Raw genomic sequence first — 18,943 nt, forward strand, 5'->3', positions numbered from 1 at the left:
TGTTCTGCTTACAAGACGGTTGTGAATCATTCAGCATGTGTCAGGCTAATGGGGTTTCTCTAGTTTCTCGGAATGACTCTTTTGTTACCATTAAGGAGGCATTTTGTTCCCAGTGGGGTGAGGTGATTGCCTGCTGCTCTAAAAAGGCAGAACACTCTCTGTCACCATCCAAATAGCTGCTTAAGCTGTTAAACGCTTATTTTCCCCCTTCCATTTGGTATAATAGTGGTAATGTTAATAGAATGCACTTTTGCTCTCCCCAAAAGTCTGTAACCACATCAAAAATTAATGTCTGCTTTCCCTTGGCATCCATTCTCCAGCCTTATTGACAGCTAACAGAGCACCAACTTCCATTCTGTAATAGTTAAACAGCACATTAGTCTAAGCTAATTAAATTTCTCCCTTTCCCCAAGCCCTTTTCTAATGAAGAATGACACGGCTTGGAGGAGGAGGAAATTCTTAGTTGCATTGTGATCACTTAACTTTGAGGTACCAGATATGAAGGCAATGGAGAGTAAAAACATACGCATGGCAGATCTTCAGATCTAATCTTTAGTCATTTTTCCAAAGGTACCTATGCGGTCTGTGTCGTTTACACTGTGGCAGCAGCTGTACAGCTTTTCTTGCCAATAAAGTATAATTGAACTGGATTTGTAGCTCTGCTCTTTAGGCTGTGTATGCTTAGGGCGGCGTATAGAGTCCTTACGCTGCATGTCCCCCTAGCACGGGTATGAATAACAATGTAAAGGTGAGGCACTGCTTAGCCAAGTAGAGTAACAACAAATCAGAACCTTAGGGTATATAACCTACATGGCTCTACCTGCTCACGCTCTGCCTCCCCAAACTTTGCTGTTGTTTTTAGCCGTGTAGTGTCCCGCTGCCTCCCTGCTTCTGGAACCTTTCCCTGCCACAGTGAAAGGCTGTATACTGCTGAGTGTAGCTATATGTACCATACACGCCACCAGCAGTGCAGACGAGGCCTTAGTTAAATTAAATGGTAATGGTGGTTATTTGTATTTCAGTAGCTCTGGCGGCTCTGAGATCAGGGCCCCATAGGACTTGGTGCTGGGGACACACATAATGAGAGAGCAAAAAGTTTGCAGTCTAAACGGGTAAGACAGACAAAGAGTGAGGAGGGGAAACAGAGCCACAGAGAAGTGAAGTGACTTGCCTAAGCTTACAAAACGGAGCAGTGACAGAGCCCAGGTTTTCGAACGCCCAGTCTATCACCTACACCATGGTGCCTCCCATTATAAATACAAATGCTTATACTTTAATTTGGACTTAATGATTTCCTGTGCTTGTTCTTTTAAGACTTTCTACAGGCTTGCTTTGGATATCGTAGTCATGAACAAGGTGTGCAAGATATTCCGGAAGGGACTGATGGGGTTCAGGGGATTTCAGTTCATTGATATGACTGCCCAGGAATCCCTGACCTTTGGTATGGAAGAAGTAAGGGATTTTACAACATAGAATAAAATCATCCTCTTCCTTTTTATAATGATTTATCTCTGTGTTCGGTTCAAATGTGCCCATTACCCAGGCTGCTTTGAGCATTTACATCAAAGCCTGACCAATTGCCAGTTCAGAAAAGACTCAGTTCTAGGAACTAGTGGCCTCCTCCTGGTTTCTGCATTGCCCGCTATGTATATATTAATGTAAATCTATTGTTTTTCTCAGTAAATCTGATGGGCTTTTATTTTAAATCCTTTCTAGTGTGTGGTTGTTGTTTTTTTTTATTGAAGAGGTGAACTTAAAGTTAAAATATGTTTGTACAATAGTTTTACAGAAGCTTGCCTTGTCACTGAAATGTTTGTGTATTTCACTATCTCTGTGACAATTCTAATGCAATCAATGCCTTTCCCTTTTCCTCACCCCTCTTTTATTCAGGACAAGAAATATACCAAACTGTCCTTCGACCACAATGAGTTCAAGATCAGAAAGGTCTGAATGCACTTTCTCTTGTTTTACAGCCAGGTCTCCTTTCATCTACAGTGCAAGACACTGAAATATTTTAAGGGTCCCCATGTGAGAGGAGCAGGAATTTGTGAGTTCCAGCAAACACAATGGGGAACTCACTCCTGTCATGCAAGGACGCTTCAATTGTCCATCTACTAAACCCTGTTTGTCATTTGACATTCCTTCTGAATATTTCCAAAGAAACCATTTCACAACATTTACAGATGCATAGAATTTAAGAGTGTGACATAAACACAAGCAATTTAATCAGAAATATTCTTCAGAAAATATTGTGCGGGCAGGGATAGCTCAACCACTGTAAACAGTTGTTTTCCTTGTCTGTGCTTGGGCTTTGCATTGGACCACATAAATTGGTTTCTGGACACTGATGACTGAGTTTCAAGTGAAATGGAAAACAGACAATTTGGGATTAGTTCTATTACATCTCTGGAAGATGATGCTGTTTAGTCTTCTGGAGTGCAGGTTCTTTTTGTTTTGGGGGTTTTTTTTGTTTTGTTTGTTTGTTTTTTCATTTGAGACTCCTTAGTTTAATGAGCGTGTGATATTTTGCCAGGATCACTTTCCTCTCAAGGCAATCCAGATAACCAAGAAGAAACCAGAATGGAGAACTGAGAAGGAAATAAAGCTGTTACGAAGCTGGTTGCAGTTTGTGGAAAGCTACCGAAAATATAGCCTGAATCTGCAGTTGCTTCTGGCTAAAGTGATTCGCTTTGAACGGTAAATGTTCTTGTGAGGAGGTGTAATGTTTCTTTAAAGCTGTTTTTAGAATTGTACATATTTCAAGCTTCTAAATGACACTTTTTAGCCCAAAATTAGAACAATTACATGGATAACTCTCCATTTATCTTCAGTCTATGGTGTGTCTATTGAATGTACATTAGCCTGAAGGATGACTTCATGTTTTTGCTGTCTTTATCTAATTTTCTCTGTGTAGTCGGTGACATACTGATCTGTCTCTTACGCTCTAGAGTGAGACTTTTCAATACTTATCAAAGAATTTGGACATTCAATTCTCATAATTATTAGTAGGAATTGGGCATCCAAATCCCCTAGGGAGCTTTGAGATTTCAATCAAAAATGTCATGTTAGAAGCTTTTCAGGTTTAAATGTTATCTGTCTCCCACTTCTTGCCTTTCTCTTAGAGGGTTGCATTCAGACTCTGTTCACGCGTATGGTATTAAAGGGGGTACATTGATGCTGCAATAACAAAAGCAGCATTAATGGTGTTCCCACGTAGAACTCCCCCTCCAACCTGAATTTATTCCTACCAGGAGTAGGAGACTGTGATCTCCACAAAGCATGGGGTGTCAAGGTCAAGGAATGCACACACTAAAATGTGTTAACTATGTCCCATGACCCTCATGTTGGAAATCATTCCCCATGGCTCTGGAGCCAAATGTGAACTCCATGTGGGACGCCACCTTTGAGTGGGTGTGACTCTTGAGCCCTGCTTGCCTGCCTCTCCTCCTGTGCACACCTACCTCTGAATTTGGCCCTTGGTGTCTATTTGTGGTGGAGGCTCCAGTCTCTGCTAGGTTTTTCCAGACTTTGAGGAGGCAGGAATTCACCAAGGAATCACTCCAATGCACAGATCTATCCCTTTAGTAGCATGTAGAAAGCCCCAGAGTCATTGTGAAAAGCCGTTAGTCCATGGGAATATGTCATAGGTCCAAGAGACCTAAAAGGAACTCTGCATCAGTCACAAAGATTCTCAATGACCCCTTCATCCTCAGCCCCTCAGTCCTAGATTAAGGCACCCTCTTCCCATTGGGCAGTGGCTGATTCTTATGTGTGGGTGCAGGCTCATAGGGATCATGCACTCAGGCTGCTCCTTGGGCCTAATCCTGAGCTTAAGCTCCCTTTGGGCTTCCTGGATTCTTGCAGTGCAGCATGTGCCCTCTCCTGCAGCTCACACTGTTCCTTCTTGGGTGGCATCCCCCCACCCCTCCAGTTGGAGGACAGTTGACAGCAGGAATAAGGGGCCAGTTCTCAGGCCAGCCAGGGCTCTATGGGGGTAGACAAAGCCATTGTCGTCTTCCTGACATTCCCCTAGCTAGATAGGGCTTTGGAGCAGGGTCTGCCTTCATCACAAAAGTGCTGATCTGTGAAGTGGGGCTCCACATGGTTTATTCCTGGATGATGATGTTGAGTGTTTATAGTGTTTTGATGGTGTTACAGATTTCATGGAATTTAAGGCCAGAAGGGACCGTTATGATCATCTACTCTGTCCTCCAGCATAACACAGACCATCAAATTTGCCCCAGTGACTCCTGCATCTCACTGCAGTGCCTTTAGAAAATATAAGTCTAATATTCTTCACCTCTAGTTTCATTTTCTATTTCTCCCTCTTTTGGCCACCACTCTTTTCTCCCTTCTGGAAGAACAGAGAAGTTTCCTCTATATAGTGAATTCTTCCATAGAGTAATCACGGTTTTATTGTTAAGTGATGAGTTTCCTCACAGTGTGCCACATAGTTCAATACATTATGGTGGTTTTATTTCATTGCTTGACTGCATTATAAAATATTTAATTATATGTTTCTATGAGGGCTGTGGCAGTGGAAGGGGTTGGGCTCCACTTCACTCATAATTCTAGAAATCCCTTCACTTTTCCCACTTGAATATCAGCTCCTCTACAGGGCTTGACATCTCAGCCACTAGCCTTCTCCCCAGTGGAGGTCTCGATTGGACTATTTTTGCAGCTCCTTCATTGACGGTTATTACTGTAGAGTAAGCTGAGGCACTCCTTCCTAGAAGGTGGGCACAACTCTTCCGCAAGGCTGGCCCTGAGAAGTGATTGACAGGGAACAGGAATTGAACTCAAGTTGCAGAGGCAAATACCAAGAATGTTCTTTGACCAGTTCAAGCACACATGTTCCTGACTGCTTATATCTTATATAAATAAAACAGACGTCAGCAGATATCTGCCAGATAAAATCACTCTGAGTTAGAAAATAGAGCGCTCTGGAGTTCTCATCTGAAGTTCCCTACAGTTCTGGGGGTTCCAGTTCATTCCAGCTCATTACGGAGAGAGACCCTAGCTGCCAAGTGGATCCAAACTCCCTAAAAGATTAGCAATGGTGGGGAGGGAGTCTGACCAGGAGAAGTCCCAGTACAGGCCTGTTTTTCTGCTAGGTGGGAATAGAATCGGTGTTCCTGTGTTCTAGGTTTGGACGCAGGAGAGTCATCATAAAGAAGGGGCACTGTGGCAACAGTTTCTACTTCATCTACTTTGGTACTGTTGCCATTACTGAAGATGAGGATGGGAGCAGTGCCTTTACTGACCCAGATCCAACTTTGCTTCGGAAAGGTGCTGGATTTGGGGTGAGTGGTGTTTATAGTAAAACTTCTGTTAGTCTTAGGATGGAAGGGGAGCTGTATGCTTACTAAACAGTAAAATAAATAATCATGAGTTTTGGAAGGAAGGAAGATAAACCCTCATGCTTCAGCACTTATGCTAAGCTAACTATTGGGGGCTAGGAGGAAACTTTCCTTGGGAGCAGGTTATCCCATGACCACCTTATACAGGGTTTCCCCTGAAGAATCTGGTATTGGCCATTGTTGGTGACAGCGTACTAGGTTAGATGACTATATAATGTCTCCCAATAAGGTCAATATTTGGCATATAAAGTTGGAGGATGAACTCCCAGCCGTAACTCAGTTTTTCCTTTTTCTCTGTATATAGGAAGTTGCTCTTTTAAAGGACAGGCGGAGAATTGCAACAGTTGTCTGTATGGAGGAAACAGAACTATTGGTAGTGGATAAAGAGGACTTTTTTGCTAATAAATTAGATGAGGAGCTTCAGAAAGAATTTCAGTATCGTTTCAGCTTCTTCAAGTAATTTCTTCCACTGAGATCACTCCCTCCTGCCTCTGCCACTTCATTTTTACTTGCTGAATTGTTTGGCTATTCAAGTACAGTATGAGCTATTCTAATTCTACTAAAAAGTGCCCAAACAGTGTAGTAACCTCTATTCTATGCAAGATTTTCCTGCCTTCACTGACTGTTACTGGAAATGAAGTAGCAGTCATTCCAGAGGGACATAGGTTAATGGATGCTGTTTCTTTGTGACTGTTACAGTTCTACAGCTTGATCTCATGTAGTACTGAGTCTTATATACAGTTGTACTGAAGGAATATTGTGATGTGTACAGTTTTCATTATACCTTGAAAGAAATGGGAGGGGGAAAACCATGTTTGCATTGTAATGAATGCATAGAGCACTAAAGTCTGCTGAAGTTCATGAACATAAGGATGTTTGTGCTTTTATTCCTTTCAAAAATATTATTCTGCTTTTTATATCCATGCTATAAACACTCTTAGAACAATCTAAGGCACGTTACTGGGGCTCCAGGATGCGCAGGGGTCTGCCTGCATTGTGTAACTTACAGAATCAGGACCTAAGCCAGAAAAAGCACCTCCTTCCCATTAGTTGGAACGCTAAAAACATCACATTTTCCTCAGTGAAATAAGTTTTTCCTTGAGTCCTCTAGTTGGAATTAAGTGGTCATATGAAAAGATGTATGCATTATTTCTTTTTCAGAGGTCTAGATCTCTTTGCAACGTGGCCTGATTACTCAGTAGAGAAAATTGCTAGTTACTGCAAAGCAGAGAAATTTCACTATGGACAAGTGATAGTCCGGGACATCCCGGAGTCAGCCAGCATAATATTCATTACTCAGGTATGATCCATCCATCCCAATACTGTTCATCTTGGGCCAGCAGACTAAAACAGTGACCAGCAGCCATTACAGGTGAAAGTGGGGAATGAAGCACTTCTCCAGATACATCCCCTTGGTGATTTTTTTTTTTTCTGCTAATGGTGTCATGTCTTTATGTAGGGCCGGATTCTGACACCTTTGCTCACACTGTGTGGTACGTTACTCCACCAGTAATCACACTGATTTTGTGCAGAGTAAGTTACTACTCAACGTGAATAAGGCTCTCAGAATCTGACCTGTCAACCACAAACTCTTCACAGAAGGAAGTAGGGTATGTCTACACTGCAATTAAAATCCCACCACTAGCCCGTGCCAGCTGAGTTGGCTTTACAGGGCTTGGGCGAAGGATCTGTTTAATTGCAGTGTAGATGTTTGGGCTCAGGCTAGATGCCCAGGCTCTAAGACCCTGTAAGGTGCAAGGGTCCTTGAGCTCAGGCTGCATCCCAAACATCTACACTGCAATTAAACAGCCCCTTAGCTCAAGCCCATGTCAGCTGGCACGGGCCAGCTGTGGGTGTCTAACTGCAGTATAAATATACCCTAAGTCTCCTGTAAGTTTTGTAAAGCACCTAGTTCATTTTCAGTGCTAAATAAATATTTATTAATGGTAGTTAACAAAACATGCTAGGGGGGAAAGAAAACTATTTTGCCATGAATGCCGTACCTGTCCCTGTTCTTGTTCCTTCACTTTGGAATGGATTCATTTCTCTTGCCTCAGTGGGAGCACTTGTTTGCACTAGTATATACTCTTGGGGGAGTTCTGCACCAAAAATTAAAAATTCTGTGAACAATATTTTAAAATTCTGCATATTTTATTTCTCAAAATAACACAATATAATCATGCCAGTTTCAATTATTTTGGTAATTTATTTCAAAATACCTGTCAGTAAGTATGTCTGTAACAATACAAACAACAAAAAAGATTCAGGAAATGTTTTTTGACAAATAGATTCCTTACTAGGCATATTAATGCAGAACTTTGAGTAATAATTCATTTAAACTACAACGCAGAACCGTATTTCCCACACCCCTCAGAAGCAGCGCAAAGGCTTGTGGGAGTCAGGGTAATGGAGGAGCTGAGGGAGAGGGAATTAATTGCTGGTAAGGAGCCTAGGAGTGAACCTGGAGGGTTGTTGGGTGTGTGGGGGAGAAGTATGTAACAGGGTTTGTTTGTTTTGGGGGGAGGCATTCTGGGGGGGATTGCTAGAGAGTTGTGGTGTTTCCCCCATGCAGACCCTGGCTGACCCCAGCCTCTCCCAGTCAGTCAGACACAGCTGCCCATGTGTCCCTGCACCCCCACTCAGCCACCTCCTGCCCCCATGTGGCCCTGCACTCCCACTCAGCCCACCCCTCCCCAGTCCCCATATCCCTGCACCCCCACTCAGCCATCCCCAATCCCCATGTGGCCCAGCAACCCCACTCCCATTCAGGCCCCGCTCCAGTCTGTCCCCCCCACTAGCCCTTCTGAACCCTAGTCTATGTGACCCCCCCCCACCCCAGCAGTCCCATGTACCTGGCTCTATCTGTCCCTACCCCATATACCACATATATCTGTGACTAGCTGAGCTGTCTGCCTTCTATTCTTGTGCCACAGCAGTTCCTGGTGGGCAAAAGGTGTAATTGCAGCACCTCTCCAGCAGAATTTTTTTTGTTTGTTTGTTTTTGGAGAGAAGAAAAATCTGCAGGGGATGTGAATTCTGCTCATGCACAGTGGTGCAGAATTCCCCCAGGAGTAAATATAGCTGTCATTACCTTGGTACCAGAAAATTGGCTGCAAAAGAAATGCCTGAGATAGGTAGGCAGACAGAAACAAATTTAATTTAAAGGGAGGGCACCATAGTTTCTTAAGGGAACAGGTACTGAAATTACTTACAGTCATGCAGAAAGTACCCTGCAAATTTTCAGGTGTAATACTGCAATGATCATCCATATTTCCTGATGGGTTACACTGGCTTTGTACACAGATAGTACTACATATGAAACTATATATATATAGTAACGGAATTTTAATGAAATTCAAAAAATTTCTGCCAAGTTGCCTATGGAAAGTAAGTTTAAAATCCATGGAGATACTGAATTGCAATGTCATCCATTTATTATAACCCTTATTTTTTCCTAGTTACCTCTTCTTCCTTTTTGTCACTTTTTGATCCTCATTTATTGAGTCATGTCTGAATATACATTATAAGATTGCTGGGGGCAAGGATTGTTTTTTTACTTGTGCCTGAGTGGTACCTAGCATACTTTTGGACTCTCTGAAAAATTTAATAACAATGGCACAGCAGCTTGATAACACCAACTTAATGATGTCAATAAAATTGTGCAGAACAAAATGATATAGTGGTGGATGTTTTGCTCAATCACTGTGCTCAAATCCAGAATAAAAGACAATAATTGGTGTATTTTTCGCATTTATATGCAATAACCATTTTGATATGGTGTGGTTTGAATGATTGTTTTATTTTCAGTGTAAATATATTGTCACTTGGCAACAAACAATTATACAAAAATAATTTGGAAGGATATTCCAGGTCCCAAAGCCCCGATAGCCCTAATTCAATGGATTACTGCTGAACAGCTATATTATAAAGGTCTTATTTAAAGCCCATTGAAGTAGATGGAAAGATTCCCAGTTGTAAGAACCTTCTGACAGTGAGTGTTCTCTGCTTACACAAGTAGTTCTGCTGTCCTCAGTGGAACTGCTCGTTTGATTAAGAGGTTGCAGGAATGGTTCCTAATTTGCTTAGAGATGATTTGTTTGCTATATCCGAGATAATTTACAGTATGGACAGTACAATAATTTGTGTAGGAAAAAGACACCTCTCTAGAGATGGGATTATTGAATACTTCTGTGAGGCATTGTTATCTGATGGACTGAGGCCTTGTCTACACTTACCAGGGGTTTGATGCGTGGTGATCGATGCTTCGGCGGTTGATTTAGTGGGTCAAGTGAAGACCTGCTAAATCGACCACAGATCACTCTCCTATTGACTCCTGTACTCCACCTGAACGAGAAGCACAAGGGGAGTCGATGGGAGAGCGTCTCCGGTCGACATCGCGTAGTGTGGACCCCACGGTAAATAGATCTAAGTATGTCAACTTCAGCTACGTTATTCATGTAGCTGAAGTTGCATAACTTAGATCGATCTCCCCCTGTAGTGTAGACAAGGCCTCAGTGTGGGCTGGGAACTAAGTTCTTATCCTGGCACTGTCAGTGAATTAATAGGTAACTTTTCCAAGGCCACATAGCTTTCCTGTGTCTCAGTTTCTCTATTTGTAAAATTAAAATAATGCTTATTTCTCTACCTACCAAGGAGGTATTGCAAGGATTTTATAAACAATTTGCACAGCACTTTGAAGACCTAAAGTTCCACAAGTGTTAAGCATTATTACTGAATGGTAGTCCATGGCTAATATAATAATACCTAACTCTTAGTATTTTTCGCCCATAGATCGAAGTGCTGTAGAAGGTAGATATCATCTGCATTTTACAAGTGGGGAAATCAAGGCATTAGGAAGTCGGAGGCAGTGCTGCAGTATTAACTTTATTCTCCTCATCTGTTTTATTAGGGAAAATGTGAAGTTTTACGTCTGGTTGATCTCACCACTTGCCCATCCTATCACAAGTGGATCAGTCAGCAAATGGATTTTCCCAAACTCAGTCCTTATTACTCTGTGGAGACTGGTATGTTACAGTGATTTCCAGACATACATAATTTGGAAAACTTCAGCGTTATCAGCCTATAGCTTAGTTGTTAGTGACTCATAACTTTGTGTTATTCTTATCTGTATTTTTTTGTTATAACTTCATAGATTTTAAAGACAGAAGGGACCATCATTCTAGTCTGACTTCCTGTATAACACAGGCCAAGTTAGAACTTGGCAGTGGGAGAGAGAGAAGGGGGAGTCACAGATACTCACAAAACAGAACGTTGCCCTAACCCTATGCTTTTCAGGGTTACAGACATAGGCACCGGAGGACACATGGGGAAAAAATAGTGGGTGCTCAGCAGCCTCGCAGATCAGTTTCTCCTCCTCCCTCTCAGCCCTCCCACCCGCTGGTGGCCCCACCGATCAGCTCCTCCCACCGCCTGCCGCCCACCGCAATCAGCTGTTCAGCAGCATGCAAGAGGCCTCGTAGGGTGAGGGGAGAGCAAGGGCAGGGCGTGCTTGGGGGAGCGGGTGGAACAGGGTGGGAAGAGGCGGGGGTGGAGTGGGGATAGCAAGGGGTAGGGATGGGGCTTTGGGGGAAGGAGTGGAGTGGGGGCAGGGTCTGGGTCAGGACAGGGATTGAGCACCCCCGGGGAAATGAGGAAGCCAGCGCCTGTGGTTGCACATGCCTCCAAGGCACACAACACAGTTGGTCAAAGCCTTGTTTTCTCAACTCCCAGTCTTGAAAATCTTATTTCTATTAGGAAAGAGATTTTTTTAAAAATCACACTGGTGCCTTTGCTGGGAAGTTGACAATTCACCCTGGTTTCGTTGGCCTCTAGTCCTGGAGCTCCACTGGTGAGCAGGATCTTATCACCATTTCATAATTAAATGGCATGCAAGGTCTCAATCCTGCAAAGACAGTTGTGCCCACACCATGTCCTATTACAGGGGTGGCCAACCTGTGGCTCCAGAGCTACAGACGGCTCTTCAGAAGTTAATATGCGGCTCCTTGTATGGGGACCGACTCTGGGGCTGGAGCTACAGGCGCCAACTTTCCAATGTGCTGGGAGGGGCTCACTGCTCAACCCCTGGCTCTGCCACAGGCCCTGCCCCCGCTCCACCCCTTCTTGCCCCCTCCCCTGAGCCTCCTATGCCCTCGCTCCTCCCCCCCCCCCCCCCGAGTCTCCTGCACGCCACAAAAGAGCTGATCGAGAGGTGTGGGGAGGGAGGGGGAGGTGCTGATCAGCGGGGCTGCCAGTGGGTGGGAGGCGCTGGGAGTGGGGGTGGAGGAGCTGATGCGGGGCTGCTGACGTATTACTGTGGCTCTATGGCAATGTACATTGGTAAATTTTGGCTCCTTCTCAGGTTCAGGTTGGTCACCCCTGTCCTATTAACTTCAGCAGAACTCCATGCAGGTATAAGGACCCATGCTGGTGGATCACCTCAGAATTAAATAATTTAGCTTTGACTAACTTTCATTTCCTTTCTTTGCAGACATCACAGGCAGAAAAAGATTCAATAATTTTATGTGGCAGTCGTTTCCTGTGCAGGATCTGAGTAATCTGAAATCGATGTATGTCCCACCTTTAAATCCTCAGAAGGATGAAAATTTCGAAAGGCAATACCTGGCTTTAAATAGGAAATATAAAAATGCACACACAAAGCTGGAGAAAGAGGACAGAGGTGACAGCAGAAGGTAGGATGAGTTACGGGTCCCTCCATAGATTACTGATCTGGAGCAATAGGAGTAGAAGTCCCAGGCTTGCTTTCTACACCAGGACTTGAAATAAATAAAGTTATACTTCCCAAAGTATTTCTGAGACCCACTTCTCATCTCACTAATGGTTAGAGCTGGCTAAAGGTGCTTGAATGAAAAGTTTCTTTGGGGGAAAAAAGCGATTTTTTGAAAGCGATTTTTTTGTGTGTGAAAAATTTGTCAATTTTTTTTCTTGATTTTTGCATTTTTTGTGCTTTTTAAACTTTGGAAATGTTAATCTAAAACATTATCAAAATTATTACAATTTTTTTATTTAGTGCAACAAAAATATCAATGTTTTTATGATAAAAAATATTGGGGGGAATTTGAGAAATTAAAAAAAGAAAGATGGTTCAATTCTGAACGCTTCAAAATGAGAACTTCAAAATTTATCACAAACATAGATTTTAATTTTTTGATCAGTTCTGCTTATGGTGGTGCAAATAGCAGCAATTCCACTGAAGTGAATGAAATTACTTTGATGTAAAATGAGATGAAAATCAGGCCCAATGTTGCAAGCACAGAACAGCTTTTACAAAGAAAAAAATCACCTCCTTATTATATCATGACTACAGTGTGTTTCATTGTAAGAAGACTGGTACAAAAAACTTAGAGTTTGAGACATATATGTGAACCAGTTATGCAGAGAAAAGGGAAACCGGAATAGTTGTTGTGGTGGTAATGACAGAAAAGGGGGAATGGGTTTCAAATAGTTAAAAATTACCGTAGTTCCTTTTCATACATGTTGAATGTGGTGGTGAGACATCCAGGAGATAGACAGGTGGAGATCACTGATGGCGCTGAAGGGAGAAAGTTGGGGATAGAGAGATAGATTAGGGTGTCGTCAGCATAGAGGTAGCAGTTAAAGCTATGTGAGTGAATGAGGTCACCCATGGAGAGAGTCTAGAACAACCTGCAGCCATCAGGGTAATCCGTTGGTGGGCCGCCAGACAGTTTGTTTACATTTGCATGGCCGCCCACAGCTCCTAGTGGTCGCGGTTTGCTGTTCTCGGCCAATGGGAGCTGGGGTAAGCGGCGGCCAGCATACCCCTGTGGCCCGTGCCACTTCCCGCAGCTCCCATTGGCTGCGAACGGCGAACCGTGGCCACTGGGAGCTGCGGGAGGCTGTGCAAATGTAAACAAACAGTCTGGCGGCCTGCCAGCGGATTACCCTGATGGGCTGTGTGCGGCCCCCAGGTTGCAGGTTGCCCACCACTGGTCTACAATGAGAAGAGGGAGTGCAGGGCACTTGGGGACTCAAACAGGGAAAGGGAGGAAGGGGGTGGGGCCTCCAAAAAGTTTCTCCAGGGATAGTTATAAGGGTAAGAAGAAAAGCAAGAATGTACTGAGCTAGAGACACCTTAGAAGAAGAGGTTATGAAGGAGGAGGAACTCATCTGTGTCAAAGGTAGCAGAGAAATCAAAGAGAATGAGGACAGAAAAGAGGCTAATATATTTGAATGTATTAAATGACAAAGTTGTTTAAAGTCTATTCCTGTTGGTTTGTTAGATGTGAAAAACAATTACCTTGCTTGAGGTAGTGTCACAATAAATACCTGTAAAGGATGGTTCAAAATAAGTTAACATTTTTGTAGATATGATGACTTTAGTGATGATGAGAAAGAAGTTGTTCAGAAAGAAATATCAGGGTTGTTCCGGAAGAAGCTAACTGTTCTCACACCACATGGAGAGATACCCACTGCTGTTGCCACAGCAATTTATACTAGGGTCGATGAAGTGCATAAAGGGGAACTCCTGGTGAGTACATCCAGAAGGGCAAGCTGCTGTTATAAGTTTGTGTCTTATCTAGTAGCAAAAATTCTTCCGACCTCACAGTCACACAAACCCTGAAAGGCTACACATTCCTGTTCCTCCAAATGTTATGAAGTAGAGACCTTTTGCAAGTCAGCTCTTTGTGTCCCACGGTCCATATATTTAGTAATCAGTCCTGTAGTAGAGGACTTCTTTGTGGAGGAGATGACATGGAATGTTTTGAGAAATTCTACCCCTGCTGAAGGGAACAGATTGCCCCGAAGAATCGTATGTACTCTCCAAGTCTGTGGATCACAGAAAACCCTCAACATTTCCAAGGCTGGCTGCCGTAGAAGCTATTTCCTGTTAACTCAAGTCTATGGGGTTATTACCTTACATAAGAGCTGACATACGGTAAGTGTTGTCATATTACTTCATACTGCTAGTGCAGAGTGAGGGATGGTGCCAGATGACCTCATGGAGGAAAGTTTCTGCATATCCACAAACTCTGGGCTGTTGTGTTCCACTTATTAAAGTAGCCAGGGAGGAGACATACCTGGACTCTGATCTTTGCTTGCCTTGGTTATCCCCTAAGAATTCTCTGCTGATGGAGATCCTATGGAGTCCAAACAGAAACTTATATCTGCTTCCCCCCTGACAAAAACCATGAGGGAAAGCAGCCAGTGATAGCACCAATTGCCCTTCCTCTAGATGAATTTCCTCTGGTGTCCAGGTTGGTGTAGGGATGTGGTAATTGAGACCTTTCTACGCTTGCTTGCGTGACTCCTCTATACAATGTTTATACAGTAGCAAAATCTTCTTCAAAATCTAGAAAATGTCACTAATAGCTATAAAGAATTTCCAAAATGACAAATTCTCAAATTACCTCCTAAATGATTTTTTTTTAAAGTTTACTGTCAAATTCTGCACGACTCAACATAAACAAGAGCAATATTCAGATATATGTGTACCAGTACACCAATCCAGAGTACATGGTGATGTGCAGATAGCTTTCTATTGTTTTGTTTACCCCCAGGGGATAAGCCAGCATCTTCTACCTGAAGATAAGCAAGATAATCGGAGCATGGTTTTGGTCAGTCAGGGAGCTCAGGTCATTCGGTTGAAAAAGGAGAAGTTTGAGGAATTAGCAGATCATACAACAATAATGAAATTACACAAATTACAGCCGAAATATCCCAGGTAAGTGAAATTAATGCGTCTGAGGAGAGACAATACCCATGAACTAGTGCTCAACAAAATATAAAAGCTTGTTGGCTGTCATTTACCCAAACTCATTCTCACTTAATTAGAATTCAAGGGTGAAATTTTGGCTCTAATGTAATCAGTGGGAGTTTTGTCATTGATTGAAATGGAGCCAGGCTTTCACCAAGTGTCTTTGATCCTTTTCAGTGATGATGAGCTGTGTCAAAGCTTTCTGGAACAGAACCACTGGAAAATATTCAAGAAAGATCTGATGAATCTTTTCCTGGAGCGAAAACTCATGATGATGGCGGCAAGTTCTCAGCATGTGAAGCCCAAGAAAGATATTTATAATTCCTGGAGTGTGAATCAAGCAGGTATTCTAGACCTGACCACTACCCACCATCATCTTCCAATAGGCATTCAAGGACTACAGCGCAGATATGTCCCTGTCCACACAGGACAGGGAAAGGATTCGGAGGGCCTGCCAAATATTGAGCTAAGATTGATTCATGGCATTGCTGTACCACGGCCTAGTTTGAAAGGATTGTTTTAGTGAGTTTGAGGAAATTAGGCTGGCAGGTTTAACAGCACAGATGCAGCTTGAGAAGCCAAAAAGTGAAACCGCGAATTTTTTAGTTGAATGTTACAAAAATACGTGAATTTTAAATAAAAGTAATTTTCCCCAATTTCTAAGTAACAATTAAATGTTCCTGCCCAGATTTCTGCTGTGAACGCTGCAGTAAACTTATTTTTCACTGTGGTAATCTGCATTTCTATTAGCTTTGAGCAGGAAACCTGTTTTCCCCATTTTGTTTTTCTCTGCAAGATGGATATTTTTATATAAGGTTAAGATTTTCTGTTATTTATATTTGATCCTAAGATACCTTCACATTCTAAACAACATATTTAATACAAATAGAAATTGAACAAAGATTTTAACACATCTCTGAGTTCAGTTGATCAGGAAGCCATGTGAAGTTTGAAGTGTTCATTGGCTGCTGCTGTAGTTTTTGCAAAAAGAAAAGGAGTACTTGTGGCACCTTAGAGACTAACCAATTTATTTGAGCATGAGCTTTCGTGAGCTACAGCTGTAGCTCACGAAAGCTCATGCTCAAATAAATTGGTTAGTCTCTAAGGTGCCACAAGTACTCCTTTTCTTTTTGCGAATACAGACTAACGCGGCTGTTACTCTGAAAGCTGTAGTTTTTGTTGTGCTTCAGTATGCTTGGGAGGTTGATAATATGGCTTAAAGTTTAGACTGTTGAAATGTGCTTCACGCAGTTTTACATGTTTTTCAACACTGCAGATGAAATTTTAAATTAAAGTTTTCAATTAAATAAAAAATAATTAAAACGTTTCTATTCATACTTTTAAAAATCTTAATGTGATCATTATTATAAAGAGTTAGTTTTTAGAAATATATTAACAGACTGAAAAGATGTACTCTTTCCTCATGTCTTCCCTCTCAAAAGCAGTTTTGAGAACTATTCGCCATTTATGTCAGGCTTGCACCAGCAAAATATATTTCTGGTACCTTAGTCAACATAAAACAGATTGAGGCCCTCATCCTGCAAAGATTTACAGATGTGCTTAACTTTACCCAATGTGAATAGTCCTAATTAAGTCAACATGACATTTCACAGTGCAAAAGGTTAAGCATATGAATAAATCTATGCAGGATTGGGGCCTAAGCTGTATCAGTATTTTTCTTTGTGCTAGCTATATAATGTACTGTATGAAAACACATGTATGCTAAGGCTGAAAATGATCAAATAGTATTTTTATCTCAGAGGATGTGAATAAGTTAGTAAGACAAGATATGGTTTTAAAGAAAGAATATCCACTTAAATGTATTTGTACAAAGGTTAGATTTCCAAGAGAATTAGTCAGAAATGTCGGAAACCCTATCTTTTGTCATTAACGATTTAAAAAAAAGTATGAAAAAGGTAAAATGTGAGATGAAGGCGCATGCTGATCTCTCAAAAGGAAAACAGTTTGAAGAGCTGATGATTCATTGAGTCTGATCTTGTAATTTATGTCAGGTTTCAGAGTAGCAGCCGTGTTAGTCTGTATTTGCAAAAAGAAAAGGAGTACTTGTGGCACCTTAGAGACTAACCAATTTATTTGAGCATAAGCTTTCGTGAGCTACAGCTCACTTCATCGGATGCATTCAGTGGAAAATACAGTGGGGAGATTTATATACATAGAGAACATGAAACAATGGGTGTTATCCCCCCACCCCCACTCTCCTGCTGGTAATAGCTCACCTTAAGTGATCACTCTCCTTACAGTGTGTATAGTTTCAGAGTAACAGCCGTGTTAGTCTGTATTCACAAAGAGAAAAGGAGTACTTGTGGCACCTTAGAGACTAGAATTAATAAATAAATTGGTTAGTCTCTAAGGTGCCACAAGTACTCCTTTTCTTTTAGTGTGTATGTTAACACCCATTGTTTCATGTTCTCTATGTATATAAATCTCCCTACTGTATTTCCCGCCCCCCCCCCCGCTCTCCTGCTGGTAATAGCTCACCTTAAGTGATCGCTCTCCTTACAGTGTATATGGTAATACCCATTGTTTCATGTTCTCTATGTATATAAATCTCCCCACTGTATTTTCCCCTGAATGCATCCGATGAAGTGAGCTGTAGCTCATGAAAGCTTATGCTCAAATAAATTTGTTAGTCTCTAAGGTGCCACAAGTACTCCTTTTCTTTTTGTAATTTATGTGTATCTGTTACTTCTGTGGAAGTTGCATGCATGAGGACTTTAGGACTGTACCTTTGGTTAGGACACCTATAGGAATACATATTGTAAGTGGCTACATAAAAACAAATCATACTGAAAATGGGAGTGGGGAGCCTGGAAGATGGTTTGGAAAACATAGCTTCTGTCTGTTCCAACAGGTTGTATATTTCATGGACTGAAATGTCACTTATTGAAGGATATTAATCATGATGAATGCAGTATGGTGTAAATTTTTGATGTACGTTTTAGAGTTCTCCACATGTTAGCTGACCCAGTTTTGTGCATGAGCAATTAATATATTTCTGACATGCTATTTTCTGAGGAAAACTAATCCTGAGAGATATCAACTTAAAAACATTCAGTAGAGCACTGAAGTCTCTTGTACCTTGAATCATCATAACAATAAAGAAAATTAAAATGAGGCAACAGAGAATTTACTGACAGGAGCATATGAACAGAGATGAGATACTGGAAGAAATTGTGGGCCTGATTTCCAGAAATACTGGGCAGTCGTAATGGATAGTCTTTAAAAAAAAAAAAAAAAAAAAAGAAAAAAGAAACTACACCAAACTTGTCTAACTTGTTCATAGTATGAATCCAGGTGATTCTTTGATAAATAACTATTGGATCATTTTCATTCTAAATTACATATGTATTTTCATACACAGTCTTATACTGCTAACTCATAAATATTCCATCAGCTCAGTTCCCAATAGTTCAGTTCTCTAGTGCAGTTACAGGCCAGGCTACTGGTTGGTAATAAACCTAAAGTATTTAAAATATGATGATTTTTTGCTCTGGTGCAATGAAGTGTTGGTTTCAGGTTTGATATCCCTGTTGGCAATCTCATCAGGTAAGACACAGACCTGAATATGTAAATACATTCTCACTACTATAGGAAGTTGGCAGAACAAGGTTGTCACAACTGATAGGAAATGTGGGAATGTATATGCTTCATTTTTTCTTGCTGTATTTGTTCTGTGGATCAATAGCATATTTTGTACTGGATAACTCAGCTGAAAACCTAGTATACAAAGGTATAAAAAACAATGATTAGTATAGAGAAGGTAAATTGAGTAATCCTGTGTGCCATTGTTGACAGCAACAATTTTAAAACTGTAAAAAGGAGATACTTT

The 18,943-nt window shown here is 41.7% G+C and overlaps 1 protein-coding gene across 1 annotated transcript; it reads left to right on the plus strand.

Moving 5' to 3' along the window:
• The first annotated feature begins 730 nt into the window (after positions 1-730).
• On the plus strand, positions 731-15,616 carry CNBD2 (cyclic nucleotide binding domain containing 2). The gene is made up of 12 exons (XM_074967307.1): positions 731-748; positions 1,315-1,452; positions 1,891-1,944; positions 2,534-2,697; positions 5,147-5,303; positions 5,665-5,816; positions 6,522-6,660; positions 10,270-10,384; positions 11,848-12,049; positions 13,704-13,866; positions 14,897-15,060; positions 15,271-15,616. Exons 1-12 carry the CDS (start codon positions 731-733, stop codon positions 15,614-15,616), a joined length of 1,812 nt encoding a protein of 603 aa, XP_074823408.1.
• Positions 15,617-18,943: the final 3,327 nt, after the last annotated feature.

This window comes from Natator depressus, chromosome 11 (assembly GCF_965152275.1).
Source record: "Natator depressus isolate rNatDep1 chromosome 11, rNatDep2.hap1, whole genome shotgun sequence".
Lineage (NCBI taxonomy): Eukaryota > Metazoa > Chordata > Testudines > Cheloniidae > Natator > Natator depressus.

Coding starts and splice junctions, on each gene's coding strand:
- CNBD2 (XM_074967307.1), top strand. Junction 1,453..1,890: donor TGACCTTTGGTATGGAAGAA/GTAAGGGATTTT, acceptor TCTTTTATTCAG/GACAAGAAATATACCAAACT. Junction 5,817..6,521: donor TATCGTTTCAGCTTCTTCAA/GTAATTTCTTCC, acceptor TTTCTTTTTCAG/AGGTCTAGATCTCTTTGCAA.